Raw genomic sequence first — 24,205 nt, 5'->3', positions numbered from 1 at the left:
CAAATGAAAATTATAGTATCTTAGAGGCAAAAGGAATTTAATAGAAAATAATTATAGACTTATAGTAGGATTCGTATGCTTAATTTCGGAACAAAGGAATTTTATCTGTTAATTTCCATTTACATTTGCTGTCGAGGCCAAGTAACCATAACAATAAAACTTGGATTCCACTGTTCTAAGTTTAGTGTAACCTTTAAAATATTATAATAATTGGGTAGAATATTAATTGGAGTTGTTCCGACACTATAGCTATATTAGATGCTATCATAGTAAAAAATGTTATATGCATTTCTTTATTTAAAAATGAATCCTGATAATCCATTAATTCGAATCCAAAGGCTAAATTTTAATTAACAAAATAAACATGATTTTCATATTATTCTGTCTTACATGTAGCAATAGTTGAATTAAGGTCGGAGTCATAATTTTGTGACATGTGACCATATTGTTGTACTTTTTTTTTTTTTTTTTCATTTGCACATAGTAATCTACAGTTAGGTTGGAGTGTTGAGGTTAGTGGAAAATGCTGACATTAGGAGGTCGTGCTGGTTTTTGACTTCATATTTGAGTGATTTATTCATACATATCTCATGGGGGTTTGTAGAAATTGGTGATCCCTAGTGTGCAATATTCAATGCATTTGACTATTATATTCAAGTTCATACCACATCTCACAACAGACAGCGAAACCGCACGTAACGCAGAGGTGTCTTTTAGTAGAGCTTAATTTGGGTGAAAATAAGGTGCGAATTCTTGGGAAGTCTGTCCATGGCATGTAGGTGAAGTGAAGAAAAACTTATCCAGATTCACGCACACGATGACGTTGTGGACGCACTGCACTGCCCTTTTTAATTCTCTCTTCTTCAGAAGAAAAGAATTCTGCCACCTAAACTCCCATGGGTACACTGTATCCGTTTTGTAAAACTGATCCTCTTGACAAGTATCCATGGCCGGAGACACGTGTCGCCACTCTGCATTTATATATATTTTTCCATCCTCACATCGCATCTACACACCAAAACATAGTCTTGCAAGATGCTGACCGCCGCCGGAGAGGAGAAGCGGGCCCGGAAGATCGCTCAGGCGAGCTCCAGGAAAGGCTGCATGCGCGGCAAGGGCGGCCCCGAGAACGCCGCCTGCACCTACAAGGGCGTCCGCCAGCGCACCTGGGGCAAGTGGGTCGCCGAGATTCGCGAGCCCAACCGCGGCTCCCGCGTCTGGCTCGGCACATTCGACACCTCCTACGACGCCGCCGTCGCCTACGACGCCGCGGCGCGCAAGCTCTACGGCCCCGACGCCAAGCTCAATCTGCCCCACTTGTACGAGGAGATGCCTCCTCACCAGCCCCCGCAGCTGCCGGCGGAGGCCACCTCCGGAGGATATTATCCGGCTCCAGCTGATTGCGGAGAGTATGTGAGCGGGTGTGGGATATTGAAGAATCTGGATGTGAGCCTGCCGGAGGTTGATGACTCGTATCTGTGGGCGGAGGCGGCCAAGGGGACGTCGTTCAGGATTGTGGAGGAGGAAGGCGCCTTCGCCACCAATTTAGATGGCAACGGCGTGCCTTTCCCGTGGTTCCCTCACTCGCTCTGAGTCTCAGATTATAATTCGGAATTAATTCACAAATACAAGGCAATCTATACTTACCAGTCTTATAATTAATTAATGTGTAATGTAAATATATATTTGTGTATATATAATATTAGTACAAGTGGATGGATAGGTATATACGGCGGTAGCTGACGGGGCTCGTCGCTACATGGAGTAGTATTTAGTGTGATGTGGCGCCACATCCGCCCATTTTGCCTTGTTCAACTCCAGATTCATATAGATCATGTATATCACCTTTTAATGTTTCAATTTGACGTGTATGCTGCGCTACTGTTTCTCAACGTATACTTAATAGACAATACTAAAATTAAAATTGTACGTAATTTTTGTGTTTATAGTTTGTGTAAGATATTAACAATTTTTGTAAAAAATTATTGGTTCAAGTTTTATCGACAAATTTTTTTAAAAAAATATTGGTTTAAGTTTTATCGATATTATATGAGTTACATTGTGTGAGTTGTATTTTTAATTACTTGTTTTGTTATATGATTTAATTTATATTAACTTTGTCATTGTGAATAATTAAATATATTGATTAATTCACTATAAAAAAAATTAATGTATTGATTTACGGACTCAAAAGTGATAGCACCTAAAAATTCTTGTAATTCACGTTACGCGTATTCAAGAGTGAGAGAAGGAGCTCTTCACATTAATTTGTTGCATTAAAAGCTGCAAATGAAGTGAAAGTGGTGGAAGAATATCGAAGAGGGGGCTTTTCAAATTAATTTACTGCCTTAAATTAAAGCTGCAAATGAAGTGAAAGTGGTGGAATTGAAATATCGAAGAATATTTATCTTCAACTTGAGAATGTTGGCACCATTTGGTGGCACCATTTGGGTCACCATTTGCTGAGTATAGACATTATTCTAGGTACGTGTATTGTAATTAGAAAAAGCAATTTAAGAGTGCCACACATTAAAGAATATCTTTTGAAGGGCAGTAAAAAATACACATCAAGAGGAGTTTGATGCAACAATTGAAGAGATGAGCCAAGAAAACTAAGTTGTTTATGATGACTTCATGGGGAGAAATTATCACAGATTTTGCAAGATATTAGCAACAGTGACATGGTAGCCAATAATGTGAGTGGGACATTTACTGATTATATTGTTAAGGCAATGGGTAAGTATATTATTAACATATTAGAAGACATACCAGTAACATTGAGATAAAAGATAATAAAAGAAGTTATAGTTGGTTAAGAATGTGATAGATAAGGTGTGTACCCAACATCATGAAAAAACTTGAGAAAACCAAGTACCACTCTAGGTTATACCATCCTCATCCCGAGTTAGGTTGTAGGTTGAGGTCCAACAATTTGATGATAGAAACATTAGGGGACAAGTCATGAGTTTGAGATATCATTGGGATTCCATGTGTTTATGATTTGTCAACTACTAATTAATTTCATGAAAAACGATGCATATGCTTATGTACATGAATGCTATAGCATTGAGATGTAATTGAAAGCATATATAAATATATGATGGAACCCATAAATGGAAAGAAGATGTGACCCAAAGTTGTATGGTTGCCTGTCGTGCCACTTGAGATGCGAATTATGCCAGGAAGGCCTAAGAACAAAAGGAAAAGGGATAATGATGAGATTGATCCAAAGAACATCACAAAGTTAATGAAGCTCAGTGTGAGAATGACATGTTATAAGTAGTTTGGAATAGGTCACAATACAAGGTGTTGTAAGAATGAGGCAGTAAAGAAGCCTCAAAAAGTTCCTGTAAGTGAACTACTACCTATGAATATTACACACAATTTGTATTGCCAGCTAATAAAATCTATGAATATAAGGAAAGAGAGGGAGACCAAGAAAACATCTATTCACTTTTTCAAATGAAATAGCAGAAGAAACAAGATCAACCACAACAAATGGTCTACAACACATAAATCAATAAGCAATGAGAGATTACAAGCTAGGAGTGGATTGATGTGCTACAAAGTGAAGTAACAGGAAACATTTATTTGCATATAAGTACTCTACTCTTATTGGAAAGTATAAGCTTGCCTCTTTGTAATCTACTCTTAATTGAATGCATGTATAAGCTCACCTCTTTGTACTATTCTCTATTTGTTTGTTTTGTTTTAGGGGTTCCATGCGGGCGCAAGTTTAACCCAACCACATAGTTATCCGTGACAGGAAAGTTTTCCAAGATTAAATATAATGCTCCAAATATATATATATATATATATATAGGGGCGCGCTCCAGTGAGACTCCCTATTTTTCGTGTAACATGAGTACAATGAATAAGACATATAATACTAATGAACAAAACGTATATCTAACGAACAAGATGTATATACTGATAAAAAATAAAATTTAAAAAATTCGTAATGAATAAGACATATATACTGATGAACAGGGCCGTATATACTGATGAACAATGCAGTATATACTGATGAATAACAAAATTTTAAATATTCTGCTCCCTCCAGGATTCGAACCCTGCGAAAAAAAATCACCCTCCAGATACAATATCAGCCATAGGATTGATAAAATAAACGCACCAGATCGTGCCCTATATCTCACTAAAATTAGGGGGTCTCATTGGAGCGGCCCCCTATATATATATATATATATATATATATATATATATATATATATGCAATGCGTGTATATTTCAAAAAAAATCATATTTCATTATTACTTAATAAAAATAAAAGTAATAAATTTGAATACCCTTATACTCCCTCTGTCCCAACTTAAATGGTGCACTTCTTTTCGACACGAGATTTAAGGAGAATAAGATTGTTGTGTAAAAATGTGTAAAGGTGTGTGAGACCACATTATTTGTAGTGTAAAATTATTACTAAAAATAGAAACACACAATTTTAGCTGGGACGGCTAAAAAAGAAATACACACAATTAAAGTTGGGACGGATGGAGTATTTATTAATAAAATATTAAATTTACAACACATAATATTTTTTGTGCATCGCACGAAAGACGTACTAGTATGTATATAAAAGAAAATTCATTTCCAAAATTATTGTTTTTCCGCTAAAATCACTTTATCATTTATGGAAATATTTTGTTTAATATTTTTATTTTGTCTACTCTGAATCATGAGTATATTTCTGTTGTAATTTTTTTTTTTTTTATCATCTAACTAAACTATTACCTACGCGATGCAGATGCATATTTAACACAAATGTGAGCTTTACCATAAACTCGGATGCTTCATTTTTGGGTCTGTACTAAAATTAGGCATTGACATATCCTTCATCATCCATTTTTGGGTGCTATTCAGCCCTTGGCTTAGGTGAAAGCCCTTTATGAAACATCTCTTCATCGTATTTATGCGCCATATCAACCAAACCCTTATGCAGCAAAACATCAATAAGAGCATTATAAGCATCTTACCCCACAACATCACCCCATCTCTCAAACTTCCTCATCAGTAGGGATGTCAATGCAGCCCGAAACCCGTGGGCCGACCCGAATAACCCGACAAAATTAAAGGGTTAGGGTTGAAAAATCGCAACCCGAAAAAACCTCCAGCCCGATTAGCCCGCACCCGACTAACTCGGAACCCGATAGGGCTAGCCCGAAAACCCGATGGGCTGGCCCGGTGGGCTGACGGAATTGTGACTGATGCATCCAGTTACAACTTCTGGTATGTTTAGATCTATGGTATTTGCTTAAATATATATATATGTAGCCTCATTAAAAAAAGTGAAATTAATTAGTTATAATATATATGTGTGTGTGCAATCTCATTAAAAAAAGTGAAATTAATTAAGATTTTTTTGTAGAAACTGATTATTAGTATCTCATTAGTTAGAAATTAATTATTAGTATCTCATTTTAAAGTGATACCATTTTTTTTTTCTGTCAATAAGACGTGCATGACAAATCCACTAATTATTCAGTAATAATCCAAATTGATTCTAGTGCATTGATACATGTTAAATTTTACTATCTCATTTTAATATAATTTTATTTATGTAATCTTGAATATCTTATATTTTTGCATTTCATGTTTTGCTATATAATTTATCTATTTAATATTTATGTATATTTTATACATTATACATTAGATAATTAGGAATAATAAAATACAAATAATAATTTTATTTTTACGCCCTTAACCTGATTAGCCCGATGGGCTAGCCCGAAACCCGAAAGTTTAGGGTTAGGGTTGAAGATTTACAACCCGAAAAAATCTCCAACCCGATTAGTCAGCACCCGACTAACCCGGAACCCGATAGGGCTAGCCCGAAAATTCGGTGGACTGGCCCGATTGACATCCCTACTCATCAGCATCACATATGTATTCATCCTTGCTCAAACATCGCTTTCCAACATCCTATCGAAATACCTTGCAATCTCACGAGGCTTTTCAAGGCAAGTGAAAAAGCAGTGATATGTACTTATCTTATGTGCTTATCTGTAACTTCCATTCTCACACAACAACGTACTTTAGAATTGTGATGAAAGTTACAACATTTGGCACACTAAATCTTAAAGTTGTCATTTATGGTAAACAATATAAACAAGACATTTGTGGTAAATGACATTTTTAATACACGCAAATGATACTTTCAATATATATAAATGACACTATTTTTATTAGTAAATAACACTTCCACCATAATAAATGATACTATATTTATATTTAAATAACACTTTGAAAATATGTAAATGATTTACGTATACAAATGATATTATTTGTATATGTAAATGACGCTTTCAATATATTTAAATGACTCATAGTAAAATAATAATTTTAATGCACGCAAATGACACTTTTAATGCATGTAAGTTATACTTTCAAATGAAACAATAAATTCGCAAATAATACATTACAAATGACATTTTTAATATAAGTAAATTATAACTATTTTCCTTAGTAAATGACACCATTTCCTTATGTAAATGACACTATTTTTCTTAGTAAATGACATTTCCACCATGATAAATGAGAGTTCGAGGGTTTTTTTAAGACAGTAACTTATATTGATTTGGAAATTAGGACAAAAACTTTTGGACTTGTAAAAATAGGACACTAATTTTTTTTTAAAGTAAAATATGACACTAATTAATAAGTGTTGCACCCACATGACATTTCTCGGCCAATTCTCGGCCAATTATCAGCCGAGAAATGTCCTATTTTTACGACGCTTATTAACTAGTGTCCTATTTTACTCTAAAAAAATTTAGTGTCTTATTTTTACAAGTCTGAAAGTTTTTGTCCTAATTTTCAAATCAACATAAGTTATTGTCCTAAAAAATTCTCTAACTCTGATAAATGATATACTACTATATTTATCAGTGACAGATACACCATGGAACAAGGGGGTGCAATTGCATAAAAATAAAATAAAAATACTATTAATATTTATATAATCTTTTGTAAATTGAAAATTTGCACCCCCATTTCAAAGTATAATGATCCAACCCAAATTAATATATCTATTGCCACTATTGGCCCACACTTTAAAAAGCCCATAAATCTCTTATGTGGAGTAATTGTCGATCAACCAAAAGAAGACAATTCTTAATTAAATAAAAAAAACTGCCAAGTTGAATTGGGATTAGGGAATGAAACAACATTAAAAACAAAAAAAGACAGAACATACTCTCTGATACTCATAAGCGCCGATACCAACCAAAACCGAAGTCCCTGTCTGGCGATTGATCTTCCTTCCGACGCATATACTAATATACACTACAAAAAAACACGAGTATTATTGACGACATTGGCCATCGGTAATCACCCATATACCACCGGAAAAAAGTCACCGATGGCACGAGCCGCCGCCGGTATTTCGCTCATCGGTGACATCATCACCGACGACGAAAGACAGCCGCTAGTACTTAACCGGAACTTTATCGGCGGCGGTAATGTTGACAAGATGGTTGTGGCCCTATTGCCAGACGTCACCGACGGCGGCCGCCGCCGGTGATCACCGACGGTCTTTTATCGTCGGTATTCCTCACCAAACGGCTGTGGCCTCTCGCCGGATGGCAGTGGCCTCTCGCCGGGTGTTACCGACGGCGGCCTTAAGAATTTATTTATTTATTTATACCCCACAAGTATTCTCGTATTTATACTGTATTTTTAACTTAATTGCATACGTTAGATGAACTTCCCAGTGGGTCACCCAATTTAGTTGTGCTGTAAGTCAAGCACGCTTAATTTTGTAGTTTCTTTCGAGTGGTCAGCAGTACAGAACACTCGTATTATTGATACATCTAGTACCTATTAATTCATATAAACTCTATTTCAAGGAGTAAAATATGCATCAGTGCTGTACACTATGGAAATACCACCTTTGGCCGGATCACCCGTGGAAATGTCAGTTTTGGCCTCCAGCTATGATAAGTGTCAGCTTTGCCGGATTCCAACCATGGCCTCCAGCTATGCTGTGGGCCAGCTTTGTCAACGATTTGGGCTTTGTTACACTGTTTCGTGGGCTTTAGGGTTAGGCTCAGTTAGTCATCTATAAATAGGGTTCTTGTACATGGAAATAGGGAATTTTTCAGTCATTCTAACTCTTCCCTCGAATTGGGAACTCTTCTCCATCAATAAAATATCTACCATTTTACTGTTTTATTATTGGGTGTTATTTATTGCTTCATCAACTGGTGTCATCTGTGAAAAAATCGAGCTAAGACGTTGATGTTCTTGATTTTGGGGTTATATTTTTATGTTCTTAGATCCCGATGTGAAATCGAACTTTGGCCCTCTTATTAGCCTAGATCGGATTTTGCAGAACTGCTAAAGAAAAATCGAGTTTTGGTCGGGATTGAATTTGTTTGATTTGGTTATCTGCGTTTCATTTGTAAAGGATGGGGTTTTTGGGAAATTTTTATAGTATATGATCTTTCTCTAAAAGAAAAATTATTATTAGCTCATCTATCTGGAAATCTGGGAAAAGGAGTTCTAGGGATTTTATTTGGGGAAATGCTCAAAGCTTTCGAAAAAAAACAAAAAAAAAAAGAAGAAACAAAAACTTAGGAATTCTAGGCTTTGTGAGCTCATCGGTTCTACCCCGTATATCACAGAGTTTCTTTCTCAATATTTCTCTGAGTTCTGCGTTCTTCACGATTTCTAAGCAGAAAAGCAAATCTCCTAAAATCTAAGCTCGATTCGTCCTGCTCTTCAATCTCAAGTAGTCGAGCCTCAAGAAATTCTCACGAAATTGTTTCAAACCCCCTTGAATGTGGGATTCCTGAAATCTGGCAGGGGATCGATTGCACTATATAAAGATTCTATTAAAATATACACTATATATATAAATATAAATATATATTAATATACTATATCTATTTATAATATTTTAATATTTAATGAATATATAGTTTAATTTTAAAACAAGGATGTGTTCAGCTTTTAATTTTAAACAAGGATGTTTAATTCAATGAATATTTTAATTGAATATATATATATATATATATATATATATATATATATATATATAGGGGTGGGCTACAATAAAAACACTCTTAAGTGTATAAAATATAAATGATTTTCAGCTCTTAGATCATCAAGATTTACGGTTGATTCGTAACCCTGTTGGATGAATTCGTGGTCCTGAGTTCAAATCCCAAAGGTAACAAAAATTTATTTTTCGCAATTCGTAACTCTGTTGGATAAATTCATACGTGTTCTACATAAAATTCGTACATTAAGAAACGTTTATATTTTATACACTTAAGAGTGTTTTTATTCTAGCCCACCCCTATATATATATATATATATATATATATATATATATATATATATATATATATATATAGGGTTGGGTTCAATGAAAAAGGCCTGAAGAGAGAAGTAATCTCATCCGTTGATCTTATCTAATCTAACGGACATGGTTTATTCACGCCATGTTCAACGGATTTTTTCGTTGAACATTCGTGAACATATACAATATTTTTGGGGGTTCTGGGTTTCAACCCCCCATATGTTCAACGAAAAAATCCGTTGAACATGGCGTGAATAAATCATGTCCGTTAGATTAGATAAGATCAACGGATTAGATTACTTCTTTCTTCTTTCTTACATTTAGGCCTTCTTCATTGAACTTTAGCATATATATATATATATATATATATATATATATATATATAAAAAAATATATATATATAAGGTGTGGTTATAGAGACTTAGAGAGAACTACATTATTTGTGAGAATGTGAGAACCATCAAATCTAATGCATCCACTATAAAAATTAGGGGTTATTGCCATAAAATACATTAATTTATAATTTTCTTATTTATATCATCACTTTTTTTTTGCCAAAAAATACATGAATTTATAATTTGTTCATAATTATCCCACCATTTATAATTTCGCCCAAATTAATCTGAGGTGGCGGCCGGAATTGCCAACATGACTGCCGGAATTGCCAAATCACACATACACACACTTCTCTCTCTCTCTCTCTCAGACACACACACACGCACACACCCACTGCGCCGCACACACACTCGCACAGCCCCTCCCCCTTCTCCCTTCTCCGGCGACGGTAGTGTCACCGCCGCCGCCGCCGTCCTCTCATACTCAAACTCCCCCTTTGTCTTCTTCTCCACCACCACAATATCGCCTTCCCTAATCTCATCCAAGCAACTCAAACCTCATCCATGGAGGGCCTGGCTTCCTTCTCCGCCTGCAGGCACCTAAACGCCAGCCACGCCACCGCCTCAATCATCTCACAATATCCGCATCCATCCCATACCCAAGGGACTCGTCAACCAGCTTCTTTACTGCGCCCCTCTCGATTCGGGCCGCGGCGAGGCTGGCCAAATTGATCTCGTCGATTCGGGCCGCCGCCTTCCCCCACCAACAGAGCCCCCTCTTTGCCGCCCTCCCCGACTAGCAGAACCTTTCCCCTTCGCCGCCTTCCTCCACCAACAGAGCCCGCCCTCCAGTCTCTCTCCCTTGACCAAAACCACCAATCTCTCTCCCTCGACAAAAACCACCAATTTCTTCAAAAACTCAACTAAAACCACCAATTTCACCATGCTCAATTACAAATCTGCAGATTGGAAGACTTTGGGTGAAGGCGGCAGAGATCGAGAGGGGAACTGGTGGCGGCGGGCTTGGGAAAAGGGGAAGGCTCCGCCCGTCGTGCATGAGAAGTGGCGGCGGCAGCGAGGGCTAGGGGAGGGGGACGGTCTGTTGGGTTGGGGCGGGGGGGTTGGGGGGAAGTGGATGTTCTGTGGGGTGAGTGTGTTGGGGGGGGGGGGGGAGAAATGACAACACATCATCATTCTCAAATAAATTAAATGCCACGTCAGTGCCACGTAAATGACACATAAGTTTCGATTTCGCCGGAAATACTCGCCGTGGGAATTTTACGAATAAATTATAAATTCATGTATTTTCTAGCCAAAACAAAAGGTGATGATACAAACCAGAAAATTGACAAACTTGATGTATTTTATGGCAATAACCCCTAAAAATTAATGCATTCGCTGTTAAAATTAATGCACTCAAAAAAATAAAAAAAATTGCTCCCTGCATTCATCCAACAAGATGATGCATCCACCGTAGATCTTGATGATCGAATGGCTGAAAATGGTTCTCCGTTCTTCTTTTATTTAGTGGTTCTGTCTTGAACCTCTCCATATATATATATATATATATATATATATATATGTATGTATGTATGTATATATATGTATGAATGTATGTATTATTATTATTATTATTATTATTGAAAATAAAATATAGAACTAAGAAATCATAAATTGTGGGTTTTAGAAAAGGGATTATGGCAAAAAAAAAATACATGAATTTATATGTTAGTTGTAATTTCGGTGAAATTAGAGCTTAGTTGGCAGTCGAGATTATGTCAAATATATTAATTTTTGCCTTCTTAGATCTCTAAGCTTCTAAATACTCCTCATCATCAAAAGCAAGACCAACATAATGTGAACTTTCGACTGCCAATTAAACTCTAATTTTTTCGAAAGTCAAACTCAGGTAAAAATTGTAACTAGTATAAGTTTATACTCCCTCCGACCAAACGAAATGTCCTGTTTTTCTTTTTGGGCTGTCCCAAACGAAATGTCTTGTTTCCTTTTTTGGCAATACACTCTCTCTCTATACTTAATATTTAAATAATTTTCACCAATCCACTTTATCTACTTTATACACATTTCTTAATCTCCGTACCGAAAAGAAATATGACATTTCGTTTGGGACGGAGGGAGTATTTTTTTTTTTTTTGTTTAATTGAAAATTTTTGGTGAAAATTACAATTTTTTTTTTTATCAAAGTTCGTGTATTTTTTTTTACCATAACCCCTTTCAAAAAATAGGAATGAAAATTGACGAAATTGCCATGGATAATGATTGCGATGGCTATGATATGTTTTGTTATATGTAAATAAATAAATAAAAATAAAGTTTGAATACTACTATAATTTGGTGAACTTGGCGTCAATAGATTCGTCTCATTGGATATTATTTATGTTTGGGCTGGACCTATTCTGGTGAAGATTATATTTGTAAATGTATTTATTGGGCCGAAAACCCCCCCACTTTTTGGAGCTTCGTATAAAGAAAGGTCTTTCATCACTATTTCCATATTTGGGTTACTTATATCATTGGCGCATTTCCATACATATTTTGGCATGTTACATTTTCAGATTTTAAACTTTTGGATTTTTGTCATTTCTGTTATAAAAAATATACTAGAAGTCAAATTTGTTTACACAAGGTCGATGTAGACAAATTGGGTGTATTTGTATATTTTAAGAGAAGTGAGTATATTTTATCTTGCAAAGTCAAAATTGTGAAAATAATTCCGCCTCGTACGTAAGTGTTTGAATCCATAATCTCATGTTCATGTGATATTTACTAATTCCTACATGAATGATTATTTTTATTTGTATATACCAACCTATAAAATTAAAAATGAACATATGAATCGTAATTAAATGCATAAGAATTATGAATTGAATCATACCTTAAAGTGCAGCAAAGAAGCTAATGAAAGTTTCTTATAAGTATTGCCAGTCTAAGCATGCCGATGAACACATTAGTGCCTGCCGAAATAATTTGAGCCCACGTTTGATTGGGTGTTTTTAGAGGTTGGAAAGGGAATCTAGTAAGTGAATCCATTACTTGTTGTTTGATTTGGGTAATGAGTTAACCATTACCCTTACTTGAGGGTAACCCAATCACCCAATTTGTTACCCCTCGAAATAGAGGGGAAACAAAAGAAAGGGAATCCCTTACTAATGATTCATTTCCATTGTTAAACCAAACACTCAATAAAAGTAATGGTTATTGTTACCATTCCACTCCTTTATTTGATTACATTCCCTTTCCATTCCTCTACTTGAACCAAACGAGCACTCATTTGTTGTATTAAGGAGTTCAGTAAAGTACTAACGAAAATGCATATGCATTTTTACATCTTGTAAATTGCATGGTAAAGTCTAGCATTTTCAAGGAAAATTTTTCACGAAACCACAAATCAAAGAGTACCCGTTTACGTGACCAAGTATCGAGATCGGATCCAATATAGCACAGTTTTATATACTCGATATATTACTGGGTCTCATTCTTATATTTATTATTTTAAGAATATTTTTTGTTAAAATAAAATTTATTATAATATTATGAATATTTTAAAATATTGAAATTCAAAAAAATTATATAACGTAACTTTGGATTTATCAATCTTAATAATGAATTATAAAATAATTTAGTGGCCCAAATTATCACAAGTAATAATGTGTAGTTCGTAAGAATGATATTAGCCAGAATATAGAAAACAAAATGTTAATAACAATATTGAAGCTAGCATACATTGAAAATTAAACAACACACAAAATACTTTTTCACGGGCTATATAAATAGAACCTGTGAGTGCCTCATGACCACATCCACTATGTTTATCAACATCACACAGTATAATACAAGATCTGTTGGTGATCGAGCTTTACATATTGGCTACCTAAGATTAAAACACATATCTATTATCTACACCTAGAGTGTTGATTCAACACATAAAACTATCAGTCAATAACTTATGCATGAGAGGACAAATTTATAGTCTGCCATATCGTGATCTGTTAATTTGCACCACTTCCCACTTCTAGATGCTTCTTATAACCGTTGCAATACCTTTCCAAAAACTGACAATCGACCAGTCGTGGATAAGTTCAACTTCAAGGCTTACTCTAGAATGTTGGCTGGTTCCTAAAAATATTGATAACAAAATGTTATCATTATTCAATCAAATTGATGAAGTCGACGTTGACTCTAACAAATGAATAACAAATAAAAATTAAATAATAAAAGTAATTATATACCTTATTTGATGAAATGAATCCTAATTAATAATTACAAAACTAAAGCATACAAAATTGAAATTGAAAAAAGAAAGATAAAAAAAGATCCAAAAAATTGAAAGTCAGACAGCAAATGTGGTACACTAGATTTCAAGTAACAAATTGAGACCTATTAATTTGTACAACTAATTTTACTAGTAAAGTGTTACTATTATAAAAATATATATATTTTTTTTACTAATTTTGATATATTTAAAATGTCTAAACATATTTCAATCTTTAGAATAACTTTGGTTTGATTTATTCTGATATATAAGGATTATTTTATATCTTAAATGATTTAGTGATTTTGATTTAATAATTCTATATATGTATATGGGGAATGGATTCTACAATAAATTTCAATTTTAAAAATATAAATGAATTTATAGTCGAATCCAATAAGGGACAAAAATTCCATCTCTTTGAATTTATCATTTTGCAGAGCGAACTGATCATCATGTTTCGTGAGAATTCATCAATATATATGCAGTAGTTCGTAGTTCCTAGTTCGTAGTTTTGTATTACAAGGGTGGTTTGTAGTTTAATTCACGTAGAAATATCCCGTTTTCTTATAATAATTGTACATCATACACAATTTAATTATTGAATTTGATTTCTTAGGAAGAGAAAATATCCGCTCCCCCCCACCCCCACCAAGAAAAAAAAATTAATTATTGAATTTGATTTCTATCTTAGGACCCCCCTCCCCCCCAAAAAAAAAAAAGACCTCACTTCTCTCTATCTCATGTGTGCTCTCCCACACACATACCTAAACTATGCACTACTATATAGTACTCCATTCGTCTCACTTTAATAGTCATGTTTTCCTTTTCGGGACGTTCCACTAGATTAGTCGTAATTCTATTTTTAATAATGATTTTACACTACATATAATGTGGCCCCACACATCTTTACACACTTTTACACTCGAAAAATAAGTTTTTTATTCTCCGTGCCAAAAAGAAACAGAACTATTCTACAGAGACGGAGGGAGTAACTTTTATGCCCAATTCAAAATATATATGGAAATCCTGATCAAACAAAACCAGTTCCCTTATCGATATTTGAAGACAACTAGCTAGATTAAAATTTCCCCCAACTATAAGCAATAGACTTCCTATACATGGCTTTGAAAAATTCATATTGAAGGAGCGCTAGCTTAATGCTAGCTTGATCATAATTAACATTCATCAACGATACGATTGGAATTCCTACTTACTACCATCATCTAAGTCTTTTAGTAGTTACTTCTTCATTAAAAAAAAATGCAAAAATAAGATGGCAAGAGAATAATAAAATACGTGTAATTATTGAATGTGATCCCCCAAGAACTGAAATGTCCTTGTCTCTAAAGATCATTGTACTTTTCCTAACGTATCAAAGAGAAAACTTTCTAAACTTTCTGTTTCCTACACATGGTATTGGTACCACATCAAAAGAGCCTATAGAAACATCACATGTAATATTATTACCATCACATTAATGTCCATCTCCGATCCATTATGAATTTATGTATATATAAACACTACATAGCCTAAATAATAAGCACCGGCATTTAGAATCCACAGCTTCCAGTCCATTCTATAAGTCACATCCATGCATGTCAATGTCTACAAGTCCCTCTCTTTTATACATAAATTTGTTGCACCCTTTAAACCAAATGGGATTCGGCTGCATTCATTCATCATTATCTCCAATTGTTTGCACAATTTTTTTGATGTACAATAACTTATAAAATATATAAATATGATGGATAAATCATATTTGAAAAATCAATTAATTATGACAATACTCAGATTGTTTGTTGTATTTGTGTGAGTAATACTCAAATTAATATATCTATGTAGCCTATGTGTTTATGTGTGATTTTAGATGGTAAGGGACTTGATTTTTCACTTTCTTGGGGCATGATTTGTACTTCCTAGGGCTGTCGAGAATGTTTCGGGTTCAGTTAACTAGTATATTAAAATTAAAAAAAATTCAATTGTCCGAACTCGAAATCCACCTAAATTCAATTACCGATATCGGACAAAATGGGTATTAGGTTATTTTGGTTCAGTGCTGTATTCGAAATAACCGAATTTTAATAGAAAATAAAAAAATGGAGCCCACGTACCACCTTTGCTTCAAAGCGGTTTTTATTCAAGAATGAATTTATGATGAATCTGAGATCCAAAGAAGGCGTTGTCGAAGGTGCTTGTTGTGCCAAAGCTCTGTTAGGATTGCATTGCGCGGGTGCCTTATGAGACTCAATGGTGCAGAGAGAGGCGGCGTGGGCGGGGAGCGGCAACAGTCTGCGAGTGAGGGCTGAGGAGATGTGGTGGTGTGCGACGGGTTAGAGCTTAGTCAATTACTCCCTCGGACAGGGGCGGATCCAGGATTTGAGGTTAGGGGGGGTTGAATTTATTGATCTACGATGTATGTAGACATTTACACGGGGGTTCGGGGGCGGGAGCCCCCGAAGCAAATTTTTTTGAACATTCCGTACACTTTATTTTCATGCATTTTTTTAACAATCACTTAATATAATAGATATATGTTTGCAATTCAATTAATTCAACATCAAGTAGATTGAAAGTATACAAAACAATACTTTTATGCATTCTTTTAAAAAAATATATTTCATTTTCTAAACAAATAAACTAACTTTCATTGTTAATAATTAGTAATTTTACTTTTAACTTTAGAATGGACTCAAATTCAACATTAAAAATTAATTAAGAAAAAAAAATAGGATAAAAATAACATAAATGTAACAAATCAATGTACAATTTCAAAGAATTAGTAATATGGATAGTTGGATATACTAGAAATAATGTATTATATTTTTTCTTCTATTTCTTATTTATATACACATATACATATATATTGATATATTAAGTGAAATAAATTTCTATATTAAAAAAAAAAAAAAAAAAAAAAACTCAAAAATTGGGAGGGGGCTTCAGCCCCCCCTAGCCCCCCCTGAATCCGCCACTGCCCTCGGATCATCATAAGTGTAGCAATTTTGTCATTTTCATCCGTTCATAATAAGTGTGGTCAGCTCATTTTAAATATATACCCTTATATTTTACCTTATTCATATGCAATGTTTACAAAACTCATCTCACATCATTTATTTATTACTACCTCCGTCTCACTCTAATAGGTTCATTTTCCTTTTTAGATAAAAGAGTTGTACTTAATTGGTGTGGACCACACCACTTTACTACCATTTTCCTATTAAAAAGAAAATTTTCTTAATCTCCGTGCCCAAAAGAAGTGAGCCTATTGGAGTGGGACTGAGGAAGTACTACTTAACAAATTAATTGAGTGATACCCTTAATTTACTTTATACACATTTTTTAATTTTTTTTTTAAATATTCATATCCTCTTATCCACACCACACACAAATTATCGTGGTTGGAGAAATAACTATTTTAATTGTGTGTATTAATTTGTGTACTGTGCATTGTATATATTGTGTTTGTCAATTGATGTATGTGGTAATCTTTATATATAATTCAATTAATCGATTATAACATTAATCGAAACCCAAAAAAATTATAATTCTATAATTGAATATACATATACACCCTTCATCCACATAAAATATATTTAATTTATCATTTTCATTCATACATAAAATATATTTAATTCATTTTAAGTAAGTTTTCCACTCACAATATATAAAATGGAACATGTACTCCATTTACAACACATCCTATCACTTTATTAAAACTCGTGACACTTACAATATACTCGGTTAACCGAATCAATTCGATATTAATCGAATACAGAATACGGTTTAGACACTTCCAAGTGAACGGAATGGTTGCACTTGCAGTGCATAAATGTGAAGTTTCCCAACATATTCTGACAAAAAAATATATTTCAAGTTTAATTCAAACTTTGGAATAAACTAGTGTACCCAAAACCCCTTTTTCTAAAGTGTTATACTAATATATACATAACCTAATAATTAGTAGTAGTATTTACATCCCCATATTTTTCTTCCAACAAGGTGACGGATAATGAGGGAAAAAGGCAGAATCTAGTACCAAAATACACAAAAGAGGCCAGAGGAAGAGTAATATATATAGGCTACATCAATTAAACATGCATAAGAGGCACGTATTCTCATGTTGTACCCAAAAAAAAAATCAATGACAAATCTTCTAAAAACTCCCATAGAAATACAAGAAAACTAAAAGGTTCTCGATAAGAGCAACAATATCAATAATGATAAATAACAAGTTCAATCATAATTGAAATCCCAACAAAAATAAACAATAAGAAGGATCCAAAGGCATTGCTTTCTTCAATGAGATAGGATTAAAACACTACCAATATCGAATGTTCTCCTCAATTTTCAGAGTAAAAGGAAAATAAATCCCTCAAAAGTCCCTTTCAAGGTCTTGGTGGAGGGAAGAACTGCGTACCCGCCATGAAAGCGCTGAGCGGAGTTGGATAAACCGAAGGGTCGAGCATCGTGATATGCTGGCTACTAGTGGTGGCGGCAACGGCGGAGGAGCTGGCTGCCGCGGCGGCGATGAGATCAAGGGGCTGCTGCTGTTGAGAGCCGGAGGAACTCTCGCCACCGCCGTAACAGCCTTGATCGTACAGAATCCCCTTGAAAACATGACCGCCGATGTTGAGAGCCGTCTGATAAGCGAAATGCTCCTCAGCGTCGTCCACCGCGCTCACTCTAACGCACCGGAAAACCGCCGGAGAGTTTACTTCTGCTGGAAAGTGTCCCAGCTCAAACCCTAGATCACCAAGTAAAATCAGAAAAATAAATAAATCTAGATAAATTGATTAATTATTAAAAATAAATAAAGAAGAAGCAATAGTTTTTCCACCGACTCTTCTGGATCTTATTCTCCATCACTTTTACTCTGTAACAGTATGGGGAAAGAGAGAGGTTGGATAACATTCATCACACGCAAATACCTGACGTGGAAGAGGGCAAGCGCGAAGTGGTGCAAGCAAGAGTAGAGGCAGAAGCAGCGCCGTGGTTAATCTCTCTGATCCGCTTGGGATTGTCTCCTCCTCCGAGGGCGAGCTGGTGGTGGAGGCGCTCACGGCGCTTGGCGGCGGGGACCCAGGTGCTCTTGACGTGGGTTTGGCAGTCGAAGCCGCGGCTCTTGCAGCAAGTCCTGCACCTGAGATGCACGCAGTCTTTCTTGGCTTGGTTGCCGCAATCTTGGCAGTTGATCCCTTCGGCTCCGCTTCTGCCCTGGCGCATCTCTCTCAGCCCTGATGATGCTGATCTGTAGGTGGAGCTTTCATCAGCAGCAGCAGTAGTAGTATCCTTGACATCGTGCTGGAGGCGTTGGTGGTGGAGTTGATAGTACTGCTGCCATAGCTCGAAACCCTTGTTATAGATCTCTTGGTTCTTGAACACGAACAGGCTATTATTGGTGTCCGTTTCCGGATCTTGTTGCTGCTGCTCTTTGCCGCCTAGTGAGAAAAACCCAGACATTTTCCGCCCCTACACCCTACTTTTATGCTCAATTTTGAGAGATAATCCATAGCAAACCCCCGCCTATATGCGATTATTAAAAGCCTGTCTTTTGTGTGTGGGTTAAATGGTAAATTTGCTCTTTACTATCTCGTGCTCGACTAGCTAGTTTAATTTACCACAAATTAATATATACTCCACTAATTGTTCGGGACTGACAGTCTGTGTTGGGGTGTGTATTTGTGTTTTTTGGAGTTTGTTCTCTTGTTTGCAGCTTTCTACAGAAACGAAATTTAGGGTAAGAAAAACTGGGGTGGAATTTGGGAGATAGAAGGCGAGGATTCGCTCTCTCTCTCTCTAGATAGTTGTTTGTTATGAGTTGAATTGAATTCGTTTGTCTTAGATTTTGATGTGGATGCATTAAAGTCACAGCCCTGCAAACGCCGCCATCAGCCCCTGCAAGCACCCCTCTGCAACCTCAATTTAAGACATAACCATAGTACCCTCTCTTTCTCTCTCTTACAATTTGTAGAGTAGTGGGAAGTGGGACTGCGTTTTTGAACAGTAAATCCTGCCACGCCTCCCACAGTTCTCTCGCAGATGGCCATTAAAACCCCATCGCAGCAAGACTTGATCCAGCCATTGCATGTTCATCCAACGGCTCCGCCCCCCGCCACGTGGCGTGCATCAGCTTTTGCTTATTTGTCCTTGCACCGAAAAACACGCTCTACTTTTTCCCCTTCCTTCCTTCAGTCTCACCATTCCCTAAAATTATTACTACTTACTTTTATTTCTCTTAATTTCTCTGCATTAAACCAAATTAACCAAATGAGGAAACAAAAACTCGCCACTATTTTGGTAGCAAAAAGAAATATTGCATGACTGACAAATCACAGACGCCATAATTTGGCTTGTTATCATATAAACGTCACTGTCTGTGAGATTAAGTAGTCCAATTTATTTCTTTTACGGCGTTGGGGAAAATCAAATCATTTCTCGACTATGTTATTGGCGCTCTCAATTATATTTATTATTAACAACTCGAATTCCAACTCCAGTTATATCGCTAATCATTATGATTTTGACTTACCTACTGCATCGAGTTCCGAAATCAATTATAAAGTGCGATTAATCATATTATTCTGCCGCGTCCCTTCGTTTTTACTCGTAAATTTTAAACTTCTTTAGCATATAGTAGCACTTAATTTTTTTTTGCTAAGTTTGCTCCAAAGAGAGCGGCACATAAAACTGATAAAAAGTTATTTAATGATGGGATTATGTACAAAAATATTGTTTAAAATATTATAATTGTAAAATTAATAGTGGAGCCATATATATACAAAAATAAAAAATAAGGAGATTGAAATAAACTTTTTAGAGACACCTAAAAAAAGAAATGGATGCAAACTTTTTTGGGACGAATTGAAGGGAATACTACTTATATTTTTAGAGTAAAAATTTAAAATATCCTATTACTCTTTTTTTGTTTTTTGAAAATTAAAGAGCCCTTCACAATTTTCTCAATGACCGGTCTTGAGTTTTTGAAGATCTTTTCATTTTTCGCCTTCCAAATTCTCCACAAGGTGCTTTGCCAAATTAGGTCTAAGATTTTCTTTTTCACTTTACCAAAATCAGAGCTCACAAAATCCTTGAAATGATCTTTCAAATCAACTGCGTAAATTAAATGACGATCAAGTCATTCACATACCTTAGACCAAATTATAAGTGCCTCAGAGCAAGTAGAAAATACGTAGCACGCCGATTCAATTTGAGCCCATAGGGCAATCAACATTTTCTCCTGAGCGTAAAATTTCTCTTCTGATCAGGTTGTCCTTTGTTGGTAATCTGCCTTGCAGTACTTTCTAAACAAAAGTCGATACCTTCAACGGATGATTTTCTACCACAATCTCAACCATAGATCTCTATCTATTGCTTGGTGATGCATTTGCTATGGAGAAATAAAGGTCTCTTGTATGAAACAAACCATTATTCGAAAAATGTCATATTTTATAAACAAAAACGTCAGTTGCCCAAGACTTAAATACTCTTTGATGTTGATGATTTTGTTTGATTTTTTGTGAAAGTTTTACATATTTGACCAATTTGTCAGCTATAAGTCAAAATTGTGTAAAAAAGAATCTGAAAAAAGATATTGATTTGGTAGCCATTAGTCAAGAGTTCATCTAGCCGACTAGATGAATTCTTAACTAATAACTGTCAAATCGTTACACTTTTCAAATATTTCTTACACAATTTTGACTTATAGCTATCAAATCAGTCAAATGTGTATGACTTTTTTCACAAAAAATCAAACAAAGTCATCAACATAAAAGGGTATTTAAGTATATATGTTCAATTCATTTGGGCTAAAATGATTGTGTTTATAAAAGAGAGCATTTTTTATATAGGGCATTTTTATCTATAACATCTATTTTTAACGATATAAAAATAATATAAGTCACTAGGCTTGGTGGATAGTTGATAACACACACTCTTCTATGGTTTTCAATGTTCTAATGATGTTAATTTTATAAAAAAAATTGAGTGTTTGATGATTAATTATTTTGTGTTTGAATTGATTTATCTTGTGAAATATGATATTTCTTGTACTTTGATGAAATCGACAGAAATATTGCAATTGAATTTGGAAATATGATCTGAATGAAAGTTGTAGATAATCTCGATACGAGTTCATGAGCGCAAACAGATTGCAAATCAGAGTTCAGACGAGGGAGATATAACCAAAACAAAAGATCTCACATTTTACTAGATGGGGGATGAGACGATTCATGATGCCTGGAAGATATTTCGAGAACTGCTCAAATGATGTCCCCAACATGATTTTAGTAAGGAGCAAGTCATTCACTTCTACAATGATTTGACTAGTCTTACCAAGAGCACAATGGATATTACAAATGGATGATGTCTTCTGTAAATGGATACCAATGAGGCATATATATGGTGATTGAGGATATGGCCTGAAACAATAATTAGTGGCCAAATGATTGGAGCTCAATAAGGAGAGTTGCATTTGTGAAGGAGGACAACTATGACGATCTTATTGAGAAGTATACACTTATTCAAAGGCAATATGAGGCCGAGAGAAAGGCACAAAGAAGTATATATACACTTGTCATAGAGATGTGAAAAAATGTGAACGTCGAGAAACCCCTACTAGAGACATAGCATGAAAAAGAGGTGAAGGAAGTTATCTCTCCCAAGAGGAAGTGTGATGAAGATAAGACAATTTCATTGCCCGATGAGTGTTGTGCCATGTTGCCAAGAAGCTACTATGGAAGAAGAAAGATCCGGGTAGCTTAACAATTGCGTGCGATATTGGAGGAAATCTTTTTCCCTTTGTGTGACTTAGGGCCTGATGTCAATTTGATGCCCCTTTCTGTTTTCGACCGATTGAGAGTTAGAGATCTCAAATCGACTCACATAGTTCTTCAAATGGCGGATCGATCAATTACGCATCCTAAAGAAATAGTCAAGGATGTCTTTGTGAATACGATGCTGTGTTGACTGGTTTTGATTTTTTTACCATCTTTTATTGTCCTGCCTAAATATTGATTTAGTACTTGTTAGGATTATTCATAGTGTTTTCGATTATTTAGTCCATGTGGATACGATATTTGACTTTCTACTTGCTATTAATTGCACTGTTTAGTTGCGATATTTTATTACTAGTATTTTAATGATCAATAGTTTAGTGGATATGATAAATAAAATTGATAACATAGAGTATAATTTGATTATTTAGTTTTATGTTTAGGTTGATTCCTGGCAATGTAGGGTGAATTGAAGAATTATGACAAAAATATAAAAAGATGGCTATAATAGAAAAAATTAAGGTTAATTTCTTATAGGGGTAATTTCCTGTAAATCCATAATATTTTTTTGAAATTAGTTTTTGCTCTTAGATCTGAAAAATCGATTTCTACATCCTTAACCTTTTATTTCTATCTCAATTTTTTCCAGTGATAGGTCAATTGCTTATGTGGACGTCGAAAATGACATAGTGGCGCTAGAAATGACACTTGATTTTTTTTACATGTGGAATAAAAACAATACAAAAATTCCCCCCCTTATGCGCTCTTCCCCCCACCCCCACACCTAATTCCCCTTCCCCCATCTGTCGCAACCACCACCGCCGCCTGCATTCGGCGATAGAGACATCCTCGACGCCAAGGACCGCGAAACGATGAGCAACTGCTTCTCTCTGGTTTTCCGGCAACAGCAACGACGAGTGAAGCCGACCACCGCAGCATGCCCGACGGCCTTCACTTGATGGCTTTCTGCTCAACCGGACACACTCAAACTCCATAGCCGACTTCATCCCCATTCATCCTACGAAACCCTAGATCCCCAAATCCACGCCCCCTACTCCTTCGATTTCCGACGACTGTGGAAAAACCACAGCCATTGCCGCACGCCCAAGTCAGCCACCGTCATCGACCAACAGCAACAATTTAAAAGATTAATAAACTTGAGATGTAATTTCAATGTACCAGGAGATGAAAGACAACGTAAAGAAGGATAGAGAAGAATGATGTGAAGCCGTCGTGGAAGAGGTGGAGCCCTAAGGTGAGGACGACGATGGCGCAGTAGGACACTGCAATTAAACCCAAAACCAGCACTGCCATAAAGTAGCCCAGGAACTTGAGCCCCAAGCACAGCCTAAACGGATTCAGATCCATCGCTGATTGCCTCGATCTTCGTGCTCCCAATATCCCGATCCCAACAGCCATTTTGGCAAATTTACAACTTTCAAAATTCAGACTCACAAAATCGAAGAAACTAGCTTCCTTATTTCTGCTACTACGCGACAACTAG

At 35.5% G+C, this 24,205-nt stretch overlaps 2 protein-coding genes across 2 annotated transcripts; one reads left to right on the top strand and one right to left on the bottom strand.

The window, feature by feature from the left end:
- Positions 1 to 349: 349 nt before the first annotated feature.
- Positions 350 to 1,934, top strand: LOC131010375 (dehydration-responsive element-binding protein 2D-like). The gene has a single exon (XM_057937876.1). It carries the CDS (start codon positions 1,036 to 1,038, stop codon positions 1,591 to 1,593), a length of 558 nt encoding a protein of 185 aa, XP_057793859.1. The 5' UTR covers positions 350 to 1,035; the 3' UTR covers positions 1,594 to 1,934.
- A 16,211-nt stretch (positions 1,935 to 18,145) lies between these two features.
- Positions 18,146 to 19,950, bottom strand: LOC131010362 (protein EXPRESSION OF TERPENOIDS 1-like). The gene is made up of 2 exons (XM_057937856.1): positions 18,859 to 19,950; positions 18,146 to 18,674 (listed from the first exon to the last, which is right to left on the bottom strand). Exons 1-2 carry the CDS (start codon positions 19,388 to 19,390, stop codon positions 18,316 to 18,318), a joined length of 891 nt encoding a protein of 296 aa, XP_057793839.1. The 5' UTR covers positions 19,391 to 19,950; the 3' UTR covers positions 18,146 to 18,315.
- Positions 19,951 to 24,205: the final 4,255 nt, after the last annotated feature.

Source organism: Salvia miltiorrhiza, chromosome 2, assembly GCF_028751815.1.
Source record: "Salvia miltiorrhiza cultivar Shanhuang (shh) chromosome 2, IMPLAD_Smil_shh, whole genome shotgun sequence".
NCBI classification, from domain to species: domain Eukaryota; kingdom Viridiplantae; phylum Streptophyta; class Magnoliopsida; order Lamiales; family Lamiaceae; genus Salvia; species Salvia miltiorrhiza.
The sequence above is the reverse complement of the archived record's forward strand: the minus strand, read 5'-3'. Positions and strand labels throughout refer to the sequence as shown.

What these genes read in the sequence shown, in the direction of transcription:
- LOC131010375 (XM_057937876.1), top strand. Translation starts at nt 1,036, where the DNA reads ATGCTGACCGCCGCCGGAGAGGAGAAGCGGGCCCGGAAGATCGCTCAG.
- LOC131010362 (XM_057937856.1), bottom strand. Translation starts at nt 19,390, where the DNA reads ATGTCTGGGTTTTTCTCACTAGGCGGCAAAGAGCAGCAGCAACAAGAT. An exon ending in CTTGCCCTCTTCCACGTCAG is followed by an intron (nt 18,675 to 18,858) that starts GTATTTGCGTGT and finishes TTGGTGATCTAG; the next exon opens with GGTTTGAGCTGGGACACTTT.